The 18425-nt window shown below is 36.7% G+C and overlaps 1 protein-coding gene across 1 annotated transcript in view; it reads right to left on the bottom strand.

Annotated features, from left to right (window-relative positions):
- Positions 1–18425, bottom strand: part of LOC131356297 (Fc receptor-like protein 5) — a 94003-nt gene that overhangs the window by 65480 nt on the left and 10098 nt on the right. The window contains exons 4-7 of the mRNA XM_058395198.1: positions 13453–13788; positions 12852–13127; positions 12254–12502; positions 655–690 (exon numbers count right to left, since the gene is read on the bottom strand). Of these exons, the coding sequence (XP_058251181.1) occupies positions 655–690; positions 12254–12502; positions 12852–13127; positions 13453–13788 (897 nt within the window). The remainder of the gene's footprint in view (positions 1–654; positions 691–12253; positions 12503–12851; positions 13128–13452; positions 13789–18425) is intronic.

The raw sequence follows: 18425 nt of genomic DNA, 5'->3' as shown, positions 1-18425 counted from the left end.
GATGACATGGGCACTGCGTTATGATGTTGTGAAGTAAGAGGGGAAACAACGAAAAAAACCTCATCAATTCTTTGTTTTAGAACTTTTTCTGCAATCCACATAAATACCTTTTATTTTGTTTATTGAAGATTTTGGTTGTATTGCACCAACAATCTGCACATTGTTTTGTCTGGTTTAAGGACATTGTCAATTTTTGTGTATTGAAAACGTGGATGTTTCTTTTCCCACAGGGTAACTAATGTGAAGTTGTTTGTTTAATGTTCATTGTATTCTACTGTATTTCTACATGTTTTGATATTGCATCCTCCGGGAAGGAGGGTGATGTAATGAGAGAGGGGTAGATTGTAGCAGGCATGGAGGGTGTTGCTCTCCTCCCAATTATAGGCCTTTTGCTCAATAAATGTTACAAGCTGTCCATATTTTCAAGTCCATCATCTTTATTTAAAGCAATCCCCTGGCAGCTAAACTGCATGCCTTACAAAACTATTTAAGTGTAAAACTATTTATTCAAATCTGATGTTGCAGCCATCCTTTGATAAGTGTTATAAAAACTGCATTAATAAAGAAAGAACAAATTATTAAATTGTGCACCTTCTCAGCACCAAAACAAATCAAATCTGCAGACAATATAAAGGATAAACTATGTATAATCACCTTGAGCCTGGGCCACTGGTATAAGTGAAGTCATGACTAAAAAGGGAACAGAACCAGAACATGATGTAAATAAGACATACAGTCTGTTAATGAAAACAGCACATTTTAGAGACACACAGAACCTACAAGAGTAAATCATATTCAAGAAATCTAAACTACCATCTGTAAGAAAAAAACATTTTAACCTCTATAAATAATAAATAAACAAAAATTACAATAATTTATACAAAGGTCACTATTTTGCTCATGAAGTTGTTTTTCACTTTATTGCACAAAGCAGATATTATCATTAATGAAATGCAGTAATCATAGATCTGGATGAATGGCAAAGAATTAACAGCATTATTATTATTATTATTCCTTCTGGTCATAAATGAAAAGCACAACAAGCACCAATAGAAACACACTTGAAAAGATTCACACTGCTGCAGCAAAGGTGGAGACAGTTTAACTATATCTCCATTTTTCTCAGTTGTTTTAGTGTAAGGTCTTTTGTATGTCTTTTGAGATTGAGTTGGGTTGAATATTTTAAATAAACTTGTAAGTTCTGGTTAATTGTATTACATCCAATAGAGTTTAAAAAAAAGGTGTGTAAAGCTGCTCTACTTTAGGCTGGATGACTTCTTGTTGACTCTCAACTGTCCATTATGCAGTAACTCAAACACTAGATGGTCCATTAAAGCACAAGTCAAGTGTTAGCCTTAAACCAAAAAGTTTATTTAAGTGCTATTTAATTAATGTTGCCCAGCCTGCTGAGATTTTTCTGAACATTTTACTTATGTTTTACTAAACCTTTACTTTAGTTTTACTTAAGCTTAAGCATTATAATAGCAGCATAAATATCATTATAGAGAGTAAACATATGATTTATCATCAAATATTAGGTAATAATAAATTAGTCCTTTGCACAGAAAGAACACCCAGGGCTACCACATCTAATACCATATCTATTTTTGCAAAAAAGCTAGATAGCAGTAACCAGTCTGACTGAGGATGTGCACTAGACATTGTGTTCTTAGGAAGAGTGCTAGCTACAGCAGTAGGTGAGAAGAGCAGCCAGCAGATGCAAGAGTAGGAGAAGAGTTTATGCCAAAAATAACCCCAGCAACAGAGGAAAGTGTAAGTCAAAAGGTCATGCAGTATGCAGGCAAGCAATATACTGACACAGCAAAGTAGAGCATTAGCTAAAAGCAAAGGAGTACATCTAATAAAATAAAACTTATCTATTTAGATTAAACAAGAATAATCTGCCAGATTCTGTTACAAAGCAGGTTTGGAGCTGAATGTGCAAAGATTAAGAAAATAAGGTGCTTATATATGCACATAGTTTTAGCAGAGGCCTAATAAAAGATTTGAATCCAAATAAATAAGATTTTATTTGCTTATAGCAAAAGATAATTAGAAAAGCAGAAATTTCCCTAAGAAGTCATAAAGCTCTGTCTCCTTCCATATGCTTAGCTATGTTTAGCTTTCTGAAGGTATTCAGGATCAAAGGAGGATTAGCGACCAAAGGCAGGCAAATCCACAATGTCTGCATCTACATTAAAAACATAACACCCTAATTTAATAAAACAAGGCTTTGTGAATGTGAAGCCAAACAACTGATCTTCATTTAGCCTACCTGCTCATCCAGATCACGTGCATGCTCAAACGAACAAAAAAAAAGTGCTACCAAATGGGATGCTTCCACACAAAAGATCAGACCTGTCTCCAGGCCTTCTTTCAGGTGCCTGCTTAAAAAGACCAACAAACTACCTACATGACCACACCCTCTACTAATAGCCACCTCCCTGGCTACATTCAGCACATGCTTTTATATGAAAATTGTCACAAATCAGGGTGCCTCCACAGAGCCAGATCAGACACAAATGCAATTAACTTTATTTTACATAAACAAACGCATACACAGGAAACACTGGGGAGAAAACTGAACATAGCTTAGCTGTGTTAAAACACAGGTGTTTCTGGGGTGTACTCATTTTTTCACATGTCTGTAGCATTCACTGAATGACTCACTGAATAAATCATCTGATTTATTCATGTTGAACTGTCATGTGTCTGCGTCAGTAACATACAATACACCACTGCAGCTTTCAATGAATGTGCAGCGTATGTTAAAATGGAAAAGTTTTTAAAACTAAAGGCATCACAAACTGTGAGAAGTCTTCAAGTCAAAACAACAAAATCTAAAAAGGAGCCAGTCCTACCTTGATCTTGGATTTATTCAAGGAATATTATATTTATTTAAGGAAGTCCCTTAATGTATTTTATGCTTAGAAAAGTTGTCAAGTGCTAGCATGAAACCTTCAAAACTTAAACGGCACCTCACAACAAAACATTCTGCATACAACAAAACATTATGCCAATGAAGGGTGATCGTGTGGTCTGCAAAAACTGATCAAAGGCACAGTCAGCATCACATAAAAAGAACTGCGAGCCTCATTTTTAGCCACATATTGAATCGCAAATAATTGCTTATAAATAATCACTAGTAAATTTCCCTTGCTTACTTTTAAGCATGAAGTAGTTTTTTAAACACAATTTTTCAATTCTTGAAATTTGTGTTGCATGTCTTTGTAAATAAGTAGAACTCAGTTCTAAGTTATTCAGTTTTTCTTGAAACTTTCATACTAATAAAACTAATTCTAATAAAACCACTGCCTAGCCTTCCAAGGCAGTGGATGCTTTCATGCATACTATACTCAGATTTATAATTAATTAAATGAGATATTTTATATTTAAATTTTATATAAGATTTAGTAAAGTAATAATTTTATATTCCCAGTAATGATAATAGTATAGTGTTCGTAATAAAGTGGCTAGTGAGGATATGGCCAGAGACCATTCACTCTGAACACACAAAAGTTTTTTATGTTCCCCTGGTTATTTTCGCACCTCCTCCCCTTTATCACAATTGAACTTGCACCACAACATGAAAATAGAAATAAACCACATCCGCGAGCTGCTCTCTGCTCTCAGGCCTCTGACATGGTCACTGCTCTGTGTGTCCAGGACTAATGAGACGTGTTTGTTTCTGCACAAATATTGTTCTTATTATTTGTTACACAGAAACATAAATAATAATTAGTGACTTTTTAAGTGCTGTGTATTATTTTGATATTAGTGTGTATTATACTGAACTTGATGTACTGAGTTTCTCTGCACAGACCATAATAGTAACAAAAATAGAAATGTAGGTTATAAGGCATTTTCTCTGTAAGTCTAGTTAATGCTAACATGGTTTTATTCAACCCTTTCTGTATACGGGAAACACCACCAGAAGACGACCATCAGGTACAGACTTCAGTTTTAAACTCGCTCTACTTGTACTCTTACCTGTTGAACTATCATAGTTACTGAGAGTAGTTACACATCAAACTAAACCCTTCTCATAAAAGATATGGAGACACTGATCCAACTGAGCAGTCATGCTGAAGTACACACAATGTCCTAATCACACAATAAGATCATCACTCAGGACATTCAGACTGCAGATGAACAACTTTATACCCCACCACTCACTCTAATGAAGACACAAAGAGAACATTTACTCACAGAGCATCACAGAGAGTGGACTGAGCTCCATCCTGTCCCTCTGATGACTGACTGACTGACAGACAGAGCAGAGGTGTGTGTTAAAGCGTTACCACTTTACCACTTCCTGTGTTGAGAGAGAGCAAGAGCGAGAGAGCGAGAGCGAGAGAGAGACCTCATCATCTGACTATGATCCCTCTTGAGTGTAGATAATTGGTTTGATATTTGACCCTCTGGATAGGAGTTTTTATTTTTTTATTTTTTACGTCTAGGGACGTGTACAACAGGTGCATGAATTAAACATATGAACAATTAATTTATTTCAAATATTGTTATTGTCAGTTGTGGTGTGTGGTTGTCTGTCATAGCATAATGTTCATATTGCTGTTATAGTGTACTGTCCAAGTTGTTTGATTCTTTGACAATTGTTCTTGAATCTTTCAAAAACTAAATTAAAATAAAAACCTAGTCAATGCCATCCTCCTATGAAAATGTAATCATAACTATCGAGTTCGTGAAAGTAGAATTGCCGTATATAGCGGTCCCTCGCGCATGCGCAGTTCAGATCAGACGGCGGTTCCCCTCCATGCTCGAGTCTCCTGCTTGTAGTCCATGTGATGTTCTGTTCTTGTCAGGACCGTGTTACAGCAAGACAAAAGTCACAACTCATCCAGATAGTTGAAGACACTTAAGGTAAGATCAACTAAGTTCCGATTATAAATGTACTTAGTGTTAGCTTTATATTGTAGACTTCTGGAAGAAAGTATGTCCGGGGGCGGGGCTAGGGGGAAACAGATCCCCAAACAGAGTTGGACACAACACCGGCATTACTTTTGAAAACTGCCACAGCAGAAGAAAATCCTCACAACTGTAACGTTAGCAGAAGAGACTGAACAAGCTTTGTCTAAATAACTAAGCGCTAGGCAACTAACACGTATAATTTAATTGATTTCACATTAAGACACTATAAAACCTATAAAGCTTCACTTTATTAGAATTTAAATAATTTACATTAAAGATTAACACACTGAGTAACTGTGTTGTAAACAAGCAAAATATCTTAATGTACATTAATTTCTCACTGTCTTTATTATTGTTATATACTTATTGGTGCCAATCATGTAGCAGCAGCACAATGCATACTCTCATGAGGTAACACACACACACACACCAGTCTATATAGATTACACAAACAACAGAAAGCCTTGTTGGTGAGAGAGGTCAGAGGAGAATGGTCAGACTGCTTGGAGCTGACAGGAAGGCTACAGTAACTCAGTATGTGGGGGTCAGTGATTGAAAAGTGAAACTAAAATGTCTTTGACTCCCTCTAGTGGTAACTGCTGTATGGTTTTAATCCTGACTAGTAAGGGGTGGATTCTTCAATACATCCAACCAATGATTTGCTCCTTCACATCCTGCACGATAATGCAGTCTTTAAAAAGCAGGAAAAATCTGCATCAACAATATATATCAGATGAATAGACAGGTGTGTACTCACATTAATACACAAACACATTACACAGAACATTAATAATGACCATAGACGATCATTTATAGACGTCTTCCTGTGCACTACACTGAAACTGGAACGTATGGAAACAACATTAGTTTCTATGACAGGCTTTCTGACAGTTTTAATGTGTATGTTTGTATAAGGCTAGAGTTTTAACTTCACCATATTGATGTGCTGAAATGTGTTATATTCACCTGCTCTCAGTGTGTGTCTCGTCCCTGCAGCAGATTATAACTTCTTTTTATTATAATAGGAACAATCAAATAAGTCCATTTATTGACCTCCACCTTACTGCTACACCTGTACAGGTATGTTAACTCTCACAGATGTTTTGTGTATGTTTTTGATGGTTTTGCGATTTAGCTCGTGGATTACTAATAGCTTAATGGAGGATTTATCCTTTTATTTATTTTTTTCTCGGAGTAATACAGTTTACATAATTTCACCATTTTAATACACATAGCACTATTCCTGATGTAAATGGGAAAGGGTAAAAAGTGTTTTTAATCCCCAGACACATGAAAATGTTTATGTAATTTTCATTTTTTTTTACACCCCAATAAGCATCTGTAACGGTGTGTAAATAAGTTAAAATGTTAAATGTACCTGTAAAGTTCCTACATAAATGTGCACAGCGCCCTCTATCTGTTGAATGATGGTATATTGGAGTGAAATCCAGGGTTTCTCACAGCAGGTTTAATGGGACATGCTGTGGGTAAGCTGTGTGATTTGAGTGGTTCAGAGATTTATCAGGAAAAGTGAATAAAACACAAAAATTACTCTTCTGCTATCAAGTATTTCTGTACATATTTCTGTACATATTACATATTCTGAACATATTATGGTCACATGACCTACTAATGATTGTGTGTGCAGACACAAACCCTACAAGTGTTTATAATAAACCTCAGAATGATCAGGACAAAAAAAAAAAAAGAAACACCTACTATCCCTACAAGTTTCTTTAAACTACTTATTGTTTGTTGTTTACTTCTAGGCCATGAGTTTACAGTGTGCTGGAAATAAATGATTATAGAAATACAGGGGTTGGACAATGAAACTGAAATGCCTGGTTTTAGACCACAATAATTCATTAGTATGGTGTAGGGCCTCCTTTTGCGGCCAATACAGCATCAGTTCATCTTGGGAATGACAGATACAAGTCCTGCACACTGGCCAGAGGGATTTTGAGCCATTCTTCTTGCAGAATAGTGGCCAGGTCACTACATGATGCTGGTGGAGGAAAACGTTTCCTGACTCGCTCCTCCAAAACACCCCAAAGTGGCTCAATAATATTTAGATCTGGTGACTGTGCAGGCCATGGGAGATGTTCAACTTCACTTTCATGTTCATCAAACCACTCTGTCACCAGTCTTGCTGTGTGTATTGGTGCATTATCATCCTGATACACGGCACCGCCTTCAGGATACAATGTTTGAACCATTGGGTGCACATGGTCCTCCAGAATGGTTCGGTAGTCCTTGGCAGTGATGCGCCCATCTAGCACAAGTATTGGTCCTAGGGAATGCCATGATATTGCAGCCCAAACCATCACTGATCCACCCCCATGCTTCACTCTGGGCATGCAACAGTCTGGGTGGTATGCTTCTTTGGGGCTTCTCCACACCGTAACTTTCCCGGATGTGGGAAAGACAGTGAAGGTGGACTCTTCAGAGAACAATACATGTTTCACATTGTCCACAGCCCAAGATTTTCGCTGCAGGCACCATTGAAACAGACGTTTGGCAATGGCACGAGTGACCAAAGGTTTGGCTATAGCAGCCCGGCCATGTACATTGACTCTGTGTACATTGACACTATGTTCAAATCTGATTATGTTGATGTTTAGAATAATAAATAAATGTTCTGGAAAAGGAATATTTTATCAAACTTATTTAAATAGCTGAGATGTTAAGGTTGTCGCACACAGCCGCTAGATGGCGCCGGGAGCTCATGCAGTGCTGCCGGAAGTGACACGTGCATGAAATCAACGTATTTATAAATGCAGCATTTTGTTCAGTAATTGTTTAAGGACATTTCATGTTTTCAGTCTTTATACAGTCCATAAAGCAGCTGGGATTACTATCCAGTATCCACTCATCCACTACTTATACAGTTGGGACTCCACAGAGGCCTCAGTCACTGTTTTTTCCCTTCTTCCACCCAGCAGTCTAAAACTAAAATATTCCCAAATTGTTGGATTCCTGGTTTAATCACAGCAAACTCTTCTGTGTTGATATCAGGATAAACTGAGGTCTAAGAACACCAGAGGAAATTCATCAAATAAATGTGTTCCCGATTGCTGTTTTTTGTTTGTCATTACTTAAAAACATAGAAACACTATTACGATATACAGTGATGTACAATAAAGAAGTACAAGAAGGAGCAGAATCTCCCCCAAATCCACCAAAACACTCAGCTTCAGAGCAACAGCATTAGAGGATCATTCAAGAATTTCCCAGAGAACTACAAGGACAATAACAAGTTAAGATAAAAACCTGTGCTTCATACCATATAAGGAAATGTGGGCGTGTCTTTAAGACCATATATAGATAGTTACAATAATGTTCTTCCAGCTCATGTACACAGATTTACTTTCAGAGATTTTGTGAATGCATAATATCTGTATTCCACTTCCAATGCTTTATTAAAATAGGTATTGTGCATGCATAAAACTTTAATACAAACATTATTTAAGCTACAAACAAAGTCATATCAGGACATTTATGAACACAGTTACAAAGCATCAGGTCATTTGTAAAGATGTAAATATGAACATTAAAAATGTTTATAAAAATATGGAAAAAGAAACATTTCAAAAGCAACATATATTTAAAAAGCACAATTTACTTTCATCATAATTCGATTGATAATGATTAATAATAATCAGTGAAGTTTTGTACATCAACAAGATTAACTTACTTTCTGTTAGAAAACAGTGACGGCCTTACAGACTTCACTCACGTTTCCAAAAACCAACCAAAAGCACTGAAGTGTAAGTATATGAGAAAAATAAAAATAAACATTATTGTTAAAATATGTAAATGAGCCACAAACATAAATTAATGTACTTTCAGTGGAATTAGTATATGAGTAACAGAAAGATCTGTATTTTAGACTCTCGTTTCTGACCTTATTTTTCTTGTACTTGTATAGCATGTATCCAGGTGAAAGTGCATTAATAAAAGTATATTTATTATGAATTATAAATTTTTAAATTCTTTAAAATATCCAAATGTGCCACATGTATATATACAGAATGAGTATAAAAAGAATAAAAAAATTATTAAGTAAAAAATTAATAAGAAATGTTCCTGTATATAGATTGTACTACTGTGTACAGGAAGGGGAAAAGAAGACACTAAACAAACTAGTGTCCATCCTGGACAATGCATCACATCCCCTCCATGACTTATTGGTCAAACAGCTGCAGCAAGGACCGGTACAGGAGAATAGTTCATCACTGTACCAGGATGTTATTGTGTCTGTTCCTTAAATAAGTGCATTGGGCTTCTGTTGGTGGGATTCTGTTTACTGCACTGCTGCTAATCACTATATAATTACACTGATGCAGATTATTGTGGATGATCAGTTCTACTGTGCTGCATATCTGTTGTTAATACTTGCTGTATGTATACAGTTATTTATTTTATTTTTTATTAATATTTATAAGATTATTTATTTTATTACTCAATAATAATAATAATAATAATAATAATAATAATAATAATAATAATTATTATTCAATAGGTTTTCTTTCTATCTGTTTGATAACTGTAGCTTTATCAGAACAGACACATGGCTCACTGCAAAGAGAAAGAAAGAGACAATAAATACATTTATAAATCCATTTCTCCTGATGTTACTGTCACTGATGTTACAAATTAGTTAACTTGTTGAATCAGTGACCGAGGAAACAAATCAGATATTCAAATTATTTGTTGTGTCAGTATTTTGTATTTTCATAGTTAACTCTGCCATAACTGTCCATGTAGACTGAGATGATGGAAAGTTATCTAGACAGCTTCCAAACAAACATGGATGAACTCTTACAGATTCTGTGAGCTGGGTTTTGTGTACATGGATACTGTAACTGCTAGAGAACAAAATCTACTTAATGCAGCTTTTTAAAATCTTCCTAACTTCATGGTGTTTGGTTTGTATTTTAAGATTTATGCTGTAAAGGTCATCCTCCTGCAAGGTTACCTCCATGTTGTGCTTCAGCTCTGAGTAGACAGTATCATCAGTCACACTGGCCTTTCCAAGTAGAAATCAGATATCATGAATTAATTTTCTGAAATATTTTAACGGTCCAATTTAAATTATCACACAGAAAATGATCTAGATATGAAATCATACATAACTAAAATACATTCATTTAACTTTTAGGTAAGGAGGCTCCACTGTTAGCACTGTGACGTTTTCTGACATCTTACTCAAATCTTCATGACAGAGGACTTGGTAACAGGACAGATAGCAGATTTATAGCAGAGAAAAAAGTCTGGTGAGGGAATGACTGTTTATATTGTATGTACTGTAACACAAGTGATAACAGGATCTAAATTTGCAGATAGGAAAGCTGCTGTGGTAAAACACTATGTGCAGTAATAGGAAAATAATCACCTTCAGTGTATGAACTCTGAAGCTGTTTCATCACCCCACACTGTTACTGATTATTTTCCTATAACAGCACAACAACGTGTTTTATGCATTACATTAAACAAGAGTAGGGTGCAGGTGATCTATGAAACATGAAATAAAACTTCATTTTGCTCTACCTTTTATTCTCTTTGCTGTGTTTGTTGGAATTATTTCAATCTCAGAATAAATTGCATCAGCATCAGCACCTGCAGTAGCTGAAAACAAATCCATCCCATTTATCTTTATCTTTTCTATACATCGGTCATTATCAGTCACCTGCCAAAACTACACTGACCCCTAGCTGCTTTTTTTTTTTTTTTTAGAGTAGATCTTTAAATTCTGGCATTTATTTGCTTCATTTATCATTCAGCATGTGGCATTTTAACAGTGTGATAAGTTTTTAATGATTAGTGCTAGAATACATCACTGACTTTTTAATAGGGTCTGTGATGGTACTGACCTGTCTGATCTAAAGTGTAGCTTATCAGACACTGCAGATTGTTAATATAACAAATGATTAAATGTGCTGAAGACTTCAAGTGTTATTTGCTTATTTTGTTTTTAAACAAATCTATGAAATGTCCCAGCATTAAAAACACTATACCATTGTTCCTGTTTGGCTCCTTTTTCTTCGTTCCTACAAGACACTTCTGTACTTTACTGTATAGAGTTAATCTAAAGTTAAATCTCCTAATGCAAGAGGAAATGTCTGAAATTAAATAAAGCTACCTGTTCCAGTCATGTGTAACTCATCCACAGTGGCATTGATAGGCACATCATCCACATTGGCATAGATAGCACTTTCTACAGAAAAAAAAAGAACAAGACCTAAGAAAAATAAAAAATAAAAATTCTAAAAAGATCTTCGAAGAACAAATGTAGATATAAACAGTCATTGAGACAGTGTCTGACCAGCCTGAAGTGGTGTGTGTCCTGACTGAGAGTCTTCAGCTCCTGACCGGATCTGATTCCGATCTGATGTGTGATTGGTTTTCTGCTGCTTTTCTACAGAGAGAGATTCTACATCTGAACATTGTGTAAATAGTGACCAAAACATTTTATATTTCTATTTTACACAGCCCTGATTACAGTATAATAAACATAGTGTGTACAAAAGGTCACCTATACAATAGAAATAAAAAAAATACTAATTATGAATGTAATAACAATATGTATAACATTATATATAGTCTTTGGATTTAAATAGTATTCAAAAGTATTCTTTATTTTATTAGAAATTTAGATTTTCATTACACTGAATTTGCTCTTAACTTGCATTAGCACTTCTGTCATATTATTCTGCTTTTTCTTAAAATAGAATTTTGCTCTAAATATGACTGTATAGCATGTTATGGGTTTATAATAATATTGATGTGTAATATGACTAGATAGTATTTGTTACATTACAGTTAATATTTCTATATTTAATGTGTGAAAATACTTTTAATTTACTTCAGAGTCTACACTGTATTTAAACTGTTTCTTGCACTGTAATCAGGATGATATCTCACAGAATAATATTGACTTTATTCCTTTATAATAATGAAATATTCCAAATAAGATCTTTTCATCAACTCTTTTAGTTATGTTTTTATTCAAATAAACTTTAGTTATTGTCCATGATTATGTGATAAATCAAAATTAGCTTTAATCCTTTAGAAATTCTGGTTATACTCTATATAACATAGCTAAAGCAGTTATCAGACCTTTTTTTCTTTTGCAGAACCACAGCAGGATCATTAAGATCAGAATAGCGATGAACAAAAATCCCAAACCCACAACCAGTCCTACTGTTAAACCACTGGAACCTGAAACTGAAACAGAGGAGAGAAAAGAGCAGCAATTAAACACAGAAACTCTGATATTAAAAAGTGAATTCAAATAAAAATAAAATCGGAAAATGTTTCTCACGTCTGACTGAGATCCAGCTTTTGGGTGACTCTCCTCTCTCTGGGTGTTTACAGTGGTAGAAACCTTCATCTGACTTTGAGACAGTTTGGATGATCATCTCTCCTGTAGTCTGGTTCTGGAGAACTGATCCATCTTTATAGAAATCAGCTCGGAGGTTTGAGGGATTTGGGTTGCGATATAAACAGCGTAGAGTCAGAGGATGTCCCTCAGTCACAGGATGGACAGGACTCTCCAGGATCACATCACCATCTAGAACACAGAAAATCACAAACAAGGAAATCCACACACTGATGTGTCTGTAGATAATAAATAAAAGTTCTCGAATTTATCGGTATATGATATAAAACCCTTTAAACCTGTGGAGTCTGCAGATATTTAATTCAAGTCTGCAGAAAACTGCCTACACTAGCTCATGAGAAAACATTCAACTGAATTATGGATTCATCAGTACAGATGTATACTAATATAGAATATTGATTTGATTTCATGCTCATCTACTGATCCTAGTAAAACTAGTATCTACTACTAGCATACATGTATTCATACTCAGAACATTTTCCTTTTCCTTTAACATTAAACACACTACATGAAGACTCACCATGCACTGTGATGTGGACAGGATTACTGTTTTCTCCAGATTCAGACTCACACCAGTAAACTCCAGTGTAGGATGTGGAGAGGAAGCTGATGTTACATGTAGATCCTGTAACTGATCCCCAGTGTGAACAATCTAACACTCTCTCACTGTGTGTGTATCGTCTCACTGTCCATCCAGTAGAGTTACTCTGGTCCTCACAGCTCAGTGAGAGAGAGTCATCAGTAAAGTGTTGAGTTCTGCTGGGATTGATGATCAGAGAGACTGGAGGAGATTCACCTTAAACACAGAAAAGAGCCATGTAATAAAAAACAAAAGAGGAAACATGCAATATAATGAAGCAGAACACAAAGAACTTAATTTATTTTATTTTCCTATATGTTTCCAAAAATAATTAAGTATGGAGTAAATATGAATAAAAATATTTAAGAATGGAGAAATCACAAAATACAGAACACAAGGAAAATCATGACAATAATCCTCTACCAGCACTTAGGACTCTTTAGCTGCCTTATACATATGAATAAACAAATGCTGCATTAATCTGATCTTACATTCACACTTTTATATTCTACACTTCAACACAACAGTTAATTTTCCTCACCAGTGATCCATAGTGGCTGTGGATTGCTGTACTGTGAGTGAAGGGCTGGTTCTCCTCTCTCTCCTCTGCACATATAAACTCCTGTGTGATTAAGAGCAGCAGGACTGAGAGTGTATTTGCCTCCAGATCCTCTGCTGCTGTCTGAGAGGAGCTCCACATACACGCTATAGCCACCATTATTATTTATTCCAGTTAAGCCGTCTCTGTAGGGAACAACTGTGTACCAGCTGAATGTCCAGTCTGTAGAGGAGTCTGTAACCTCACAGCTTAGGGTCACTGAGTCTCCTTCAGTCAGCCAGCTCTGTGGAGATACACTCACTACTGCCTGTGGTCTCTCTGTTACACAGGAAATACAAAATATATCTTTTCTAGATTTATTAAATACACAGTAAGAAGCTTTTCATTAGTGTCTAACTGCACATTTTCATGTGTCTCCAGAAATCCTCACACACTCACCTGATACAGTCAGTGTAACTAGAATCTGTCAGCAGTCATATCTTACAGAACCACTACAATTTTACACAGCCCTGTTTAACTAAAAAGACCAACTAAGAACTGAGTAATAATTACAAGTAATAATTATGCTGAGTTACTGTACTTTCTATCCATTTATAGTTACATTTATTGTTGAGGAATGTCTGCAAAAGCAGTTCTTGTTCTCACTTACATTATAGCAGCTATAAACAGTCATAATCAACAACCTATTTTTTTCACTCCTTCAATGCATCAATATATTCGTTGTTTGTTTGTTTGTTTTTGTTTATTAAATAAAATGTTTTTAAAATGTTGCAGTGGATGTCACCAGCCACTTCTGGTTTTTGATGTACTGTATATTGTGTATTTTTTTTTCTTCTTTTAACATAGTTTAAGTAATAAAACACTCTGTCTAACACTGTTATAGACTGTTTCCAGATTATTTTTAACAGCATGTGCCAATGATTACAGTTTAATTATTTATTGAATGACACAGTGTAATTTTCAACCATTTATATTTACAGTTACTGTTGTGAAATGCCTGCAAAACAAGTTAGTTCCTGTTTTTGTCACATTATGGGGCTGGAGGCTGATACAAGTGTAGAAGGTCATTTATTTACATAGAAAAATAAACTATAAAAATGTGACAGAAACAAAGCAAAAACAAACACTAGATCAGGGATGTGGAAGAATAAACACACATGGATAATATCAATAATTTCTGTCCCCATAACACCCAATTATGGAATTGTAGATATGCATTAAATAAGAACAAATATTTATTTTACCAAAGTAAATGCACTTTTTAGATAAAACTGGAAATATCTTATGAATCTTTTTGTTATCAAAACAATCCCACAATCTAGTTCAAATACCATACAATTTACGTCATAGTAATTTTCCTCCTCATCTTCCAGAGCTTTTGGTGAATGAACCTGATCTCACTAGGCCAAATTTTCACAATACCATAATTATGAAGGCCGATGTCAAAGAGCTATATACTTTTTGAAACAACAGATGATTTATTATGATGTAGATTTGCCTGTACACATTGAGAAGATTAGCATTACTGGTTATTTCATAAATTTAGAAATCTCTGTGCTTTTGCAAAAAAATAAAAAAATTGATTGTTGGCATTGTTGTAAAAGATGACATAGCAATCAGTGTAATTATTATTCTTTGAAGGTTTTTTGGGTTGATTTTTTTTTACACAGGAACATTATTTTCTTAATAATGTAAGTGTAATAACACTAATAACAATAGTAATAATATGTGTGGTTGTGAGTAGGAACTAGTTATAGCGTATATGAATTCAGTAGTTAATAATGTTAAAATAGGTTAATAATAATAATAATAATAATAATAATAATAATAATAATAATAATAATAATCTTCTTCTTTCAGCTTTTCCTTTCAGGGGTCGCCACAGCGAATCATCTCTCTCCACCTATTCCTATATTCTCCATCCTCAACACTTGCACCCACTAGCTTCATATCCTCATTTATTACATCCATATACCTCCTCTTTGGCCTTCCTCTTTGCCTCCTGCCTGGCAGCTCCATGTCCAACATTCTCCTACCAATATACTCCCTCTCGCTCCTCTTTTGTCCCTCAAACGTCCAACATGAGCTGTCCCTCTGATGTACTCGTTCCTAATCCTGTCCAACCGTGTCACTCCCAAAGAGAACCTCAACCTCTTCAGCTCTGCTATCTCCAGGTCTGACTCCTGTCTCTTCCTCAGTGACACTGTCTCTAAACCATACAAAAGACCAGTCTCACCACTGTCTTGTACATCTTCCCCTTGATTCTTGCTGAATTTTTTCTATCACACAGAACTCCCAACACCTTTCTCCACCCATTCCAAAATGGACAAATTTTCAAATGTTAACTGAAATGAACAATTTTAATTTTTGGTTTGTGTAATATTTTATATTTTCAATTACAGTAAATTCATGTTTAACACTTAAAACTGTTCTCACTTACATTACAGCAGATCCCAAATGAGAAATACTTTAAAAACATATGTTTTTCAAGATTATTGTAAACAAACTGGAATCGCAAGGAATTACAATAATTAAGTAATATTTTTTCTAAACAAAACTATGATGAAAAGACAAAAAGTCATGACATACCTCTCACTGTAATCTTGACAGGATCACTGAGCTCTGTGTCATAGCTGTTGTGGTAATTTCTCCTGTTTGCCCAACACTTGTACTCTGTTTCTCCTACATTATCAACGGTCACTTTAAGTGTTTTCCTGTATTCACTGTTTAGATTCTCCAACTGTGTGTTATTTTTGTACCATTGAAACTTCCATCCAGTCTCCTGCTGCAGCTCACAGCTCAGAGTGACGGTGTCTCCAGTGTAGACGGAGCTCTGAGGATTCACTCTCACAGTCAGTTTGGGTTTTGCTGTTGGTATAAAATGATGAAGGTGTCAGAGCTGCTTTTCACTTTACAACAGATGTGTAAGGAACTACTGGGACAATTCACTGCCAGACCACCAGAGGGGATGCTAGCAGGTGGTTTGCTATTCCTTGTTGTATGCCTTGGATCTTTTTTTTGTTTAAAATCCCTGGCGCTCTTTGTGCAGAGCCCCGCCTCACCTCAGCTACTTAGACCACATCTCTGTAATGTTAATTCCAGCATACACATCGCTCATCAGATGCTCTAAACCAGTTCTGAAACAGGTGAAAACCTGGCCAGCAGGAGACACCTCTGCTCTTCCGGACTGTTTTGAGTGCTCTGACTAGCATATGTTTGGGGAGGCTGCAAACAATGGTGAGTCTATCAACTTGAAGGAGTACATGGCATCAGTGACCAGCTACATTGGCAAGTGCAGTAATGATATGACCAGCTCCAAGACCATCACCACACGCTCTAACCAGAAGCTGTAAATGACCACAAAGGTGTGTGCACTACTGAACTCTAGAGACTCCGCCTTCAGAGCAGGGGAAAAGATGGCATTAAAAACAGCCTGGGCCAAACTGCCCCAAGCCATCAGAAAGTCAAAGTGTGCACACACCCAGAGAATCCATGGCCACTTCCCGGCACTTGTGGCAGGGCACCCAGGCGATCACGAACTACATGACAGTGACGCCTCCCTCCCAGGAGCGCTGAATGACTTCTATGCTGGGTTTGAGGTACATAATGTAGCCGTGAGGAAGCCCATCCCTCCTCCCAATGACCAGGTGCTCTGCCTATCCATGCATGATGGGAGAACTCTGTGCAGAATTAAACCATGGAAGTCTGCAAGACCAGACAACATTTCTGGTAGAGTGCTGAGGGAATATGCTGAACAGCTAGTGGATGTCTTCACTGACATCTTTAACATTTTCTTGAGCAGTGCCTATGTGCCTCAGGACAACAATCATCATCCCCGTGCTGAAGAAGAAGAATGAAATGCTTTGAGATGCTCATCATGAGGCACATTAAGACCTAGCTACTACCCTCACTGGACTCCATGCAGTTTGCGTATAGCCCAAACTGCTCCACAGACAATGCTATCACCACCCACGACAATGCCATGGGGCACCCTTCATCTGCCCCTCACCTACCTGGACAATAAGAACACATACGTACAAATGATGTTCATAGATTTTAGTTCAGCATTCAGTACAATCATCCCTCAGCACTTAATTGGGAAGCTGAGCCTGCTGGGCCTGAAAACTTCCCTCTGTAACTGGATCCTGGACTTCCTGACTGGGAGACCTCAGTCAGTCGAGATTGGGAACAGCATCTCCAACACCACCACACTGAGCAGTGGGGCCCCTTAGTGTACATCCACTGCTGTTCACTCTGCTTACTCAAGACTGTGCAGCAATGCACAGCTCCAACCACATCAAGTATACTGATGACATAGCCGTAGTGGGTCTCATCAGCAAATTAGCAAGTCAGCATATAGAGAGGAGGTGCAACAACTAACAGCCTGGTGTAAAACTAACAACCTGTCTCTGAAGATTGACAAAACAAAAGAGATGGTTGTTGCCTTTTGGAGAGCACAAAGTGGCCATTCTCTTCTGTACATCAACAGAGCCTCTGTGGAGATCACCAAGAGTGCCAAATTCCATGGTGTTCATCTGGTGGAGAATTTCACCTGGTCACTCAACACCAGCTCCATCAGCAAGAAAGCCCAGCAGTGTCTCTACTTCCTGTGGAGGCTGAGGAAAGCCCATCTTCCTCCCCTCATCCTGAGCATGTTCTACAGAGGGACTATCAAGAGCATCCTGAGCAGCTGCATCACTGCCTGGTTTGGGTATTGCACCTCTCGTATCTTGGATCACAAGACCCTGCAGTGGATAGTGAGGACAGCTGAAAAGATCATTGGAGTCTCTCTTTCCTCTGTCACAGACATTAACACCACACACTGCCTGCAAAGCCAACAGCATTGTGGATGAACCCACACACCCCTCACACACACTCTTCACCCTCCTACTGTATGGAAAGAGGTACCGGAGCATTCGGACCCTCACAACCAGATTGTGTAACAGTTTCTTTCC

The sequence above is a fragment of the Hemibagrus wyckioides genome, linkage group LG07 (genome assembly GCF_019097595.1).
Source record: "Hemibagrus wyckioides isolate EC202008001 linkage group LG07, SWU_Hwy_1.0, whole genome shotgun sequence".
In the NCBI taxonomy this organism is placed as follows: Eukaryota; Metazoa; Chordata; class Actinopteri; order Siluriformes; family Bagridae; genus Hemibagrus; species Hemibagrus wyckioides.
This window is presented reverse-complemented; position numbering and strand designations above follow the sequence as displayed.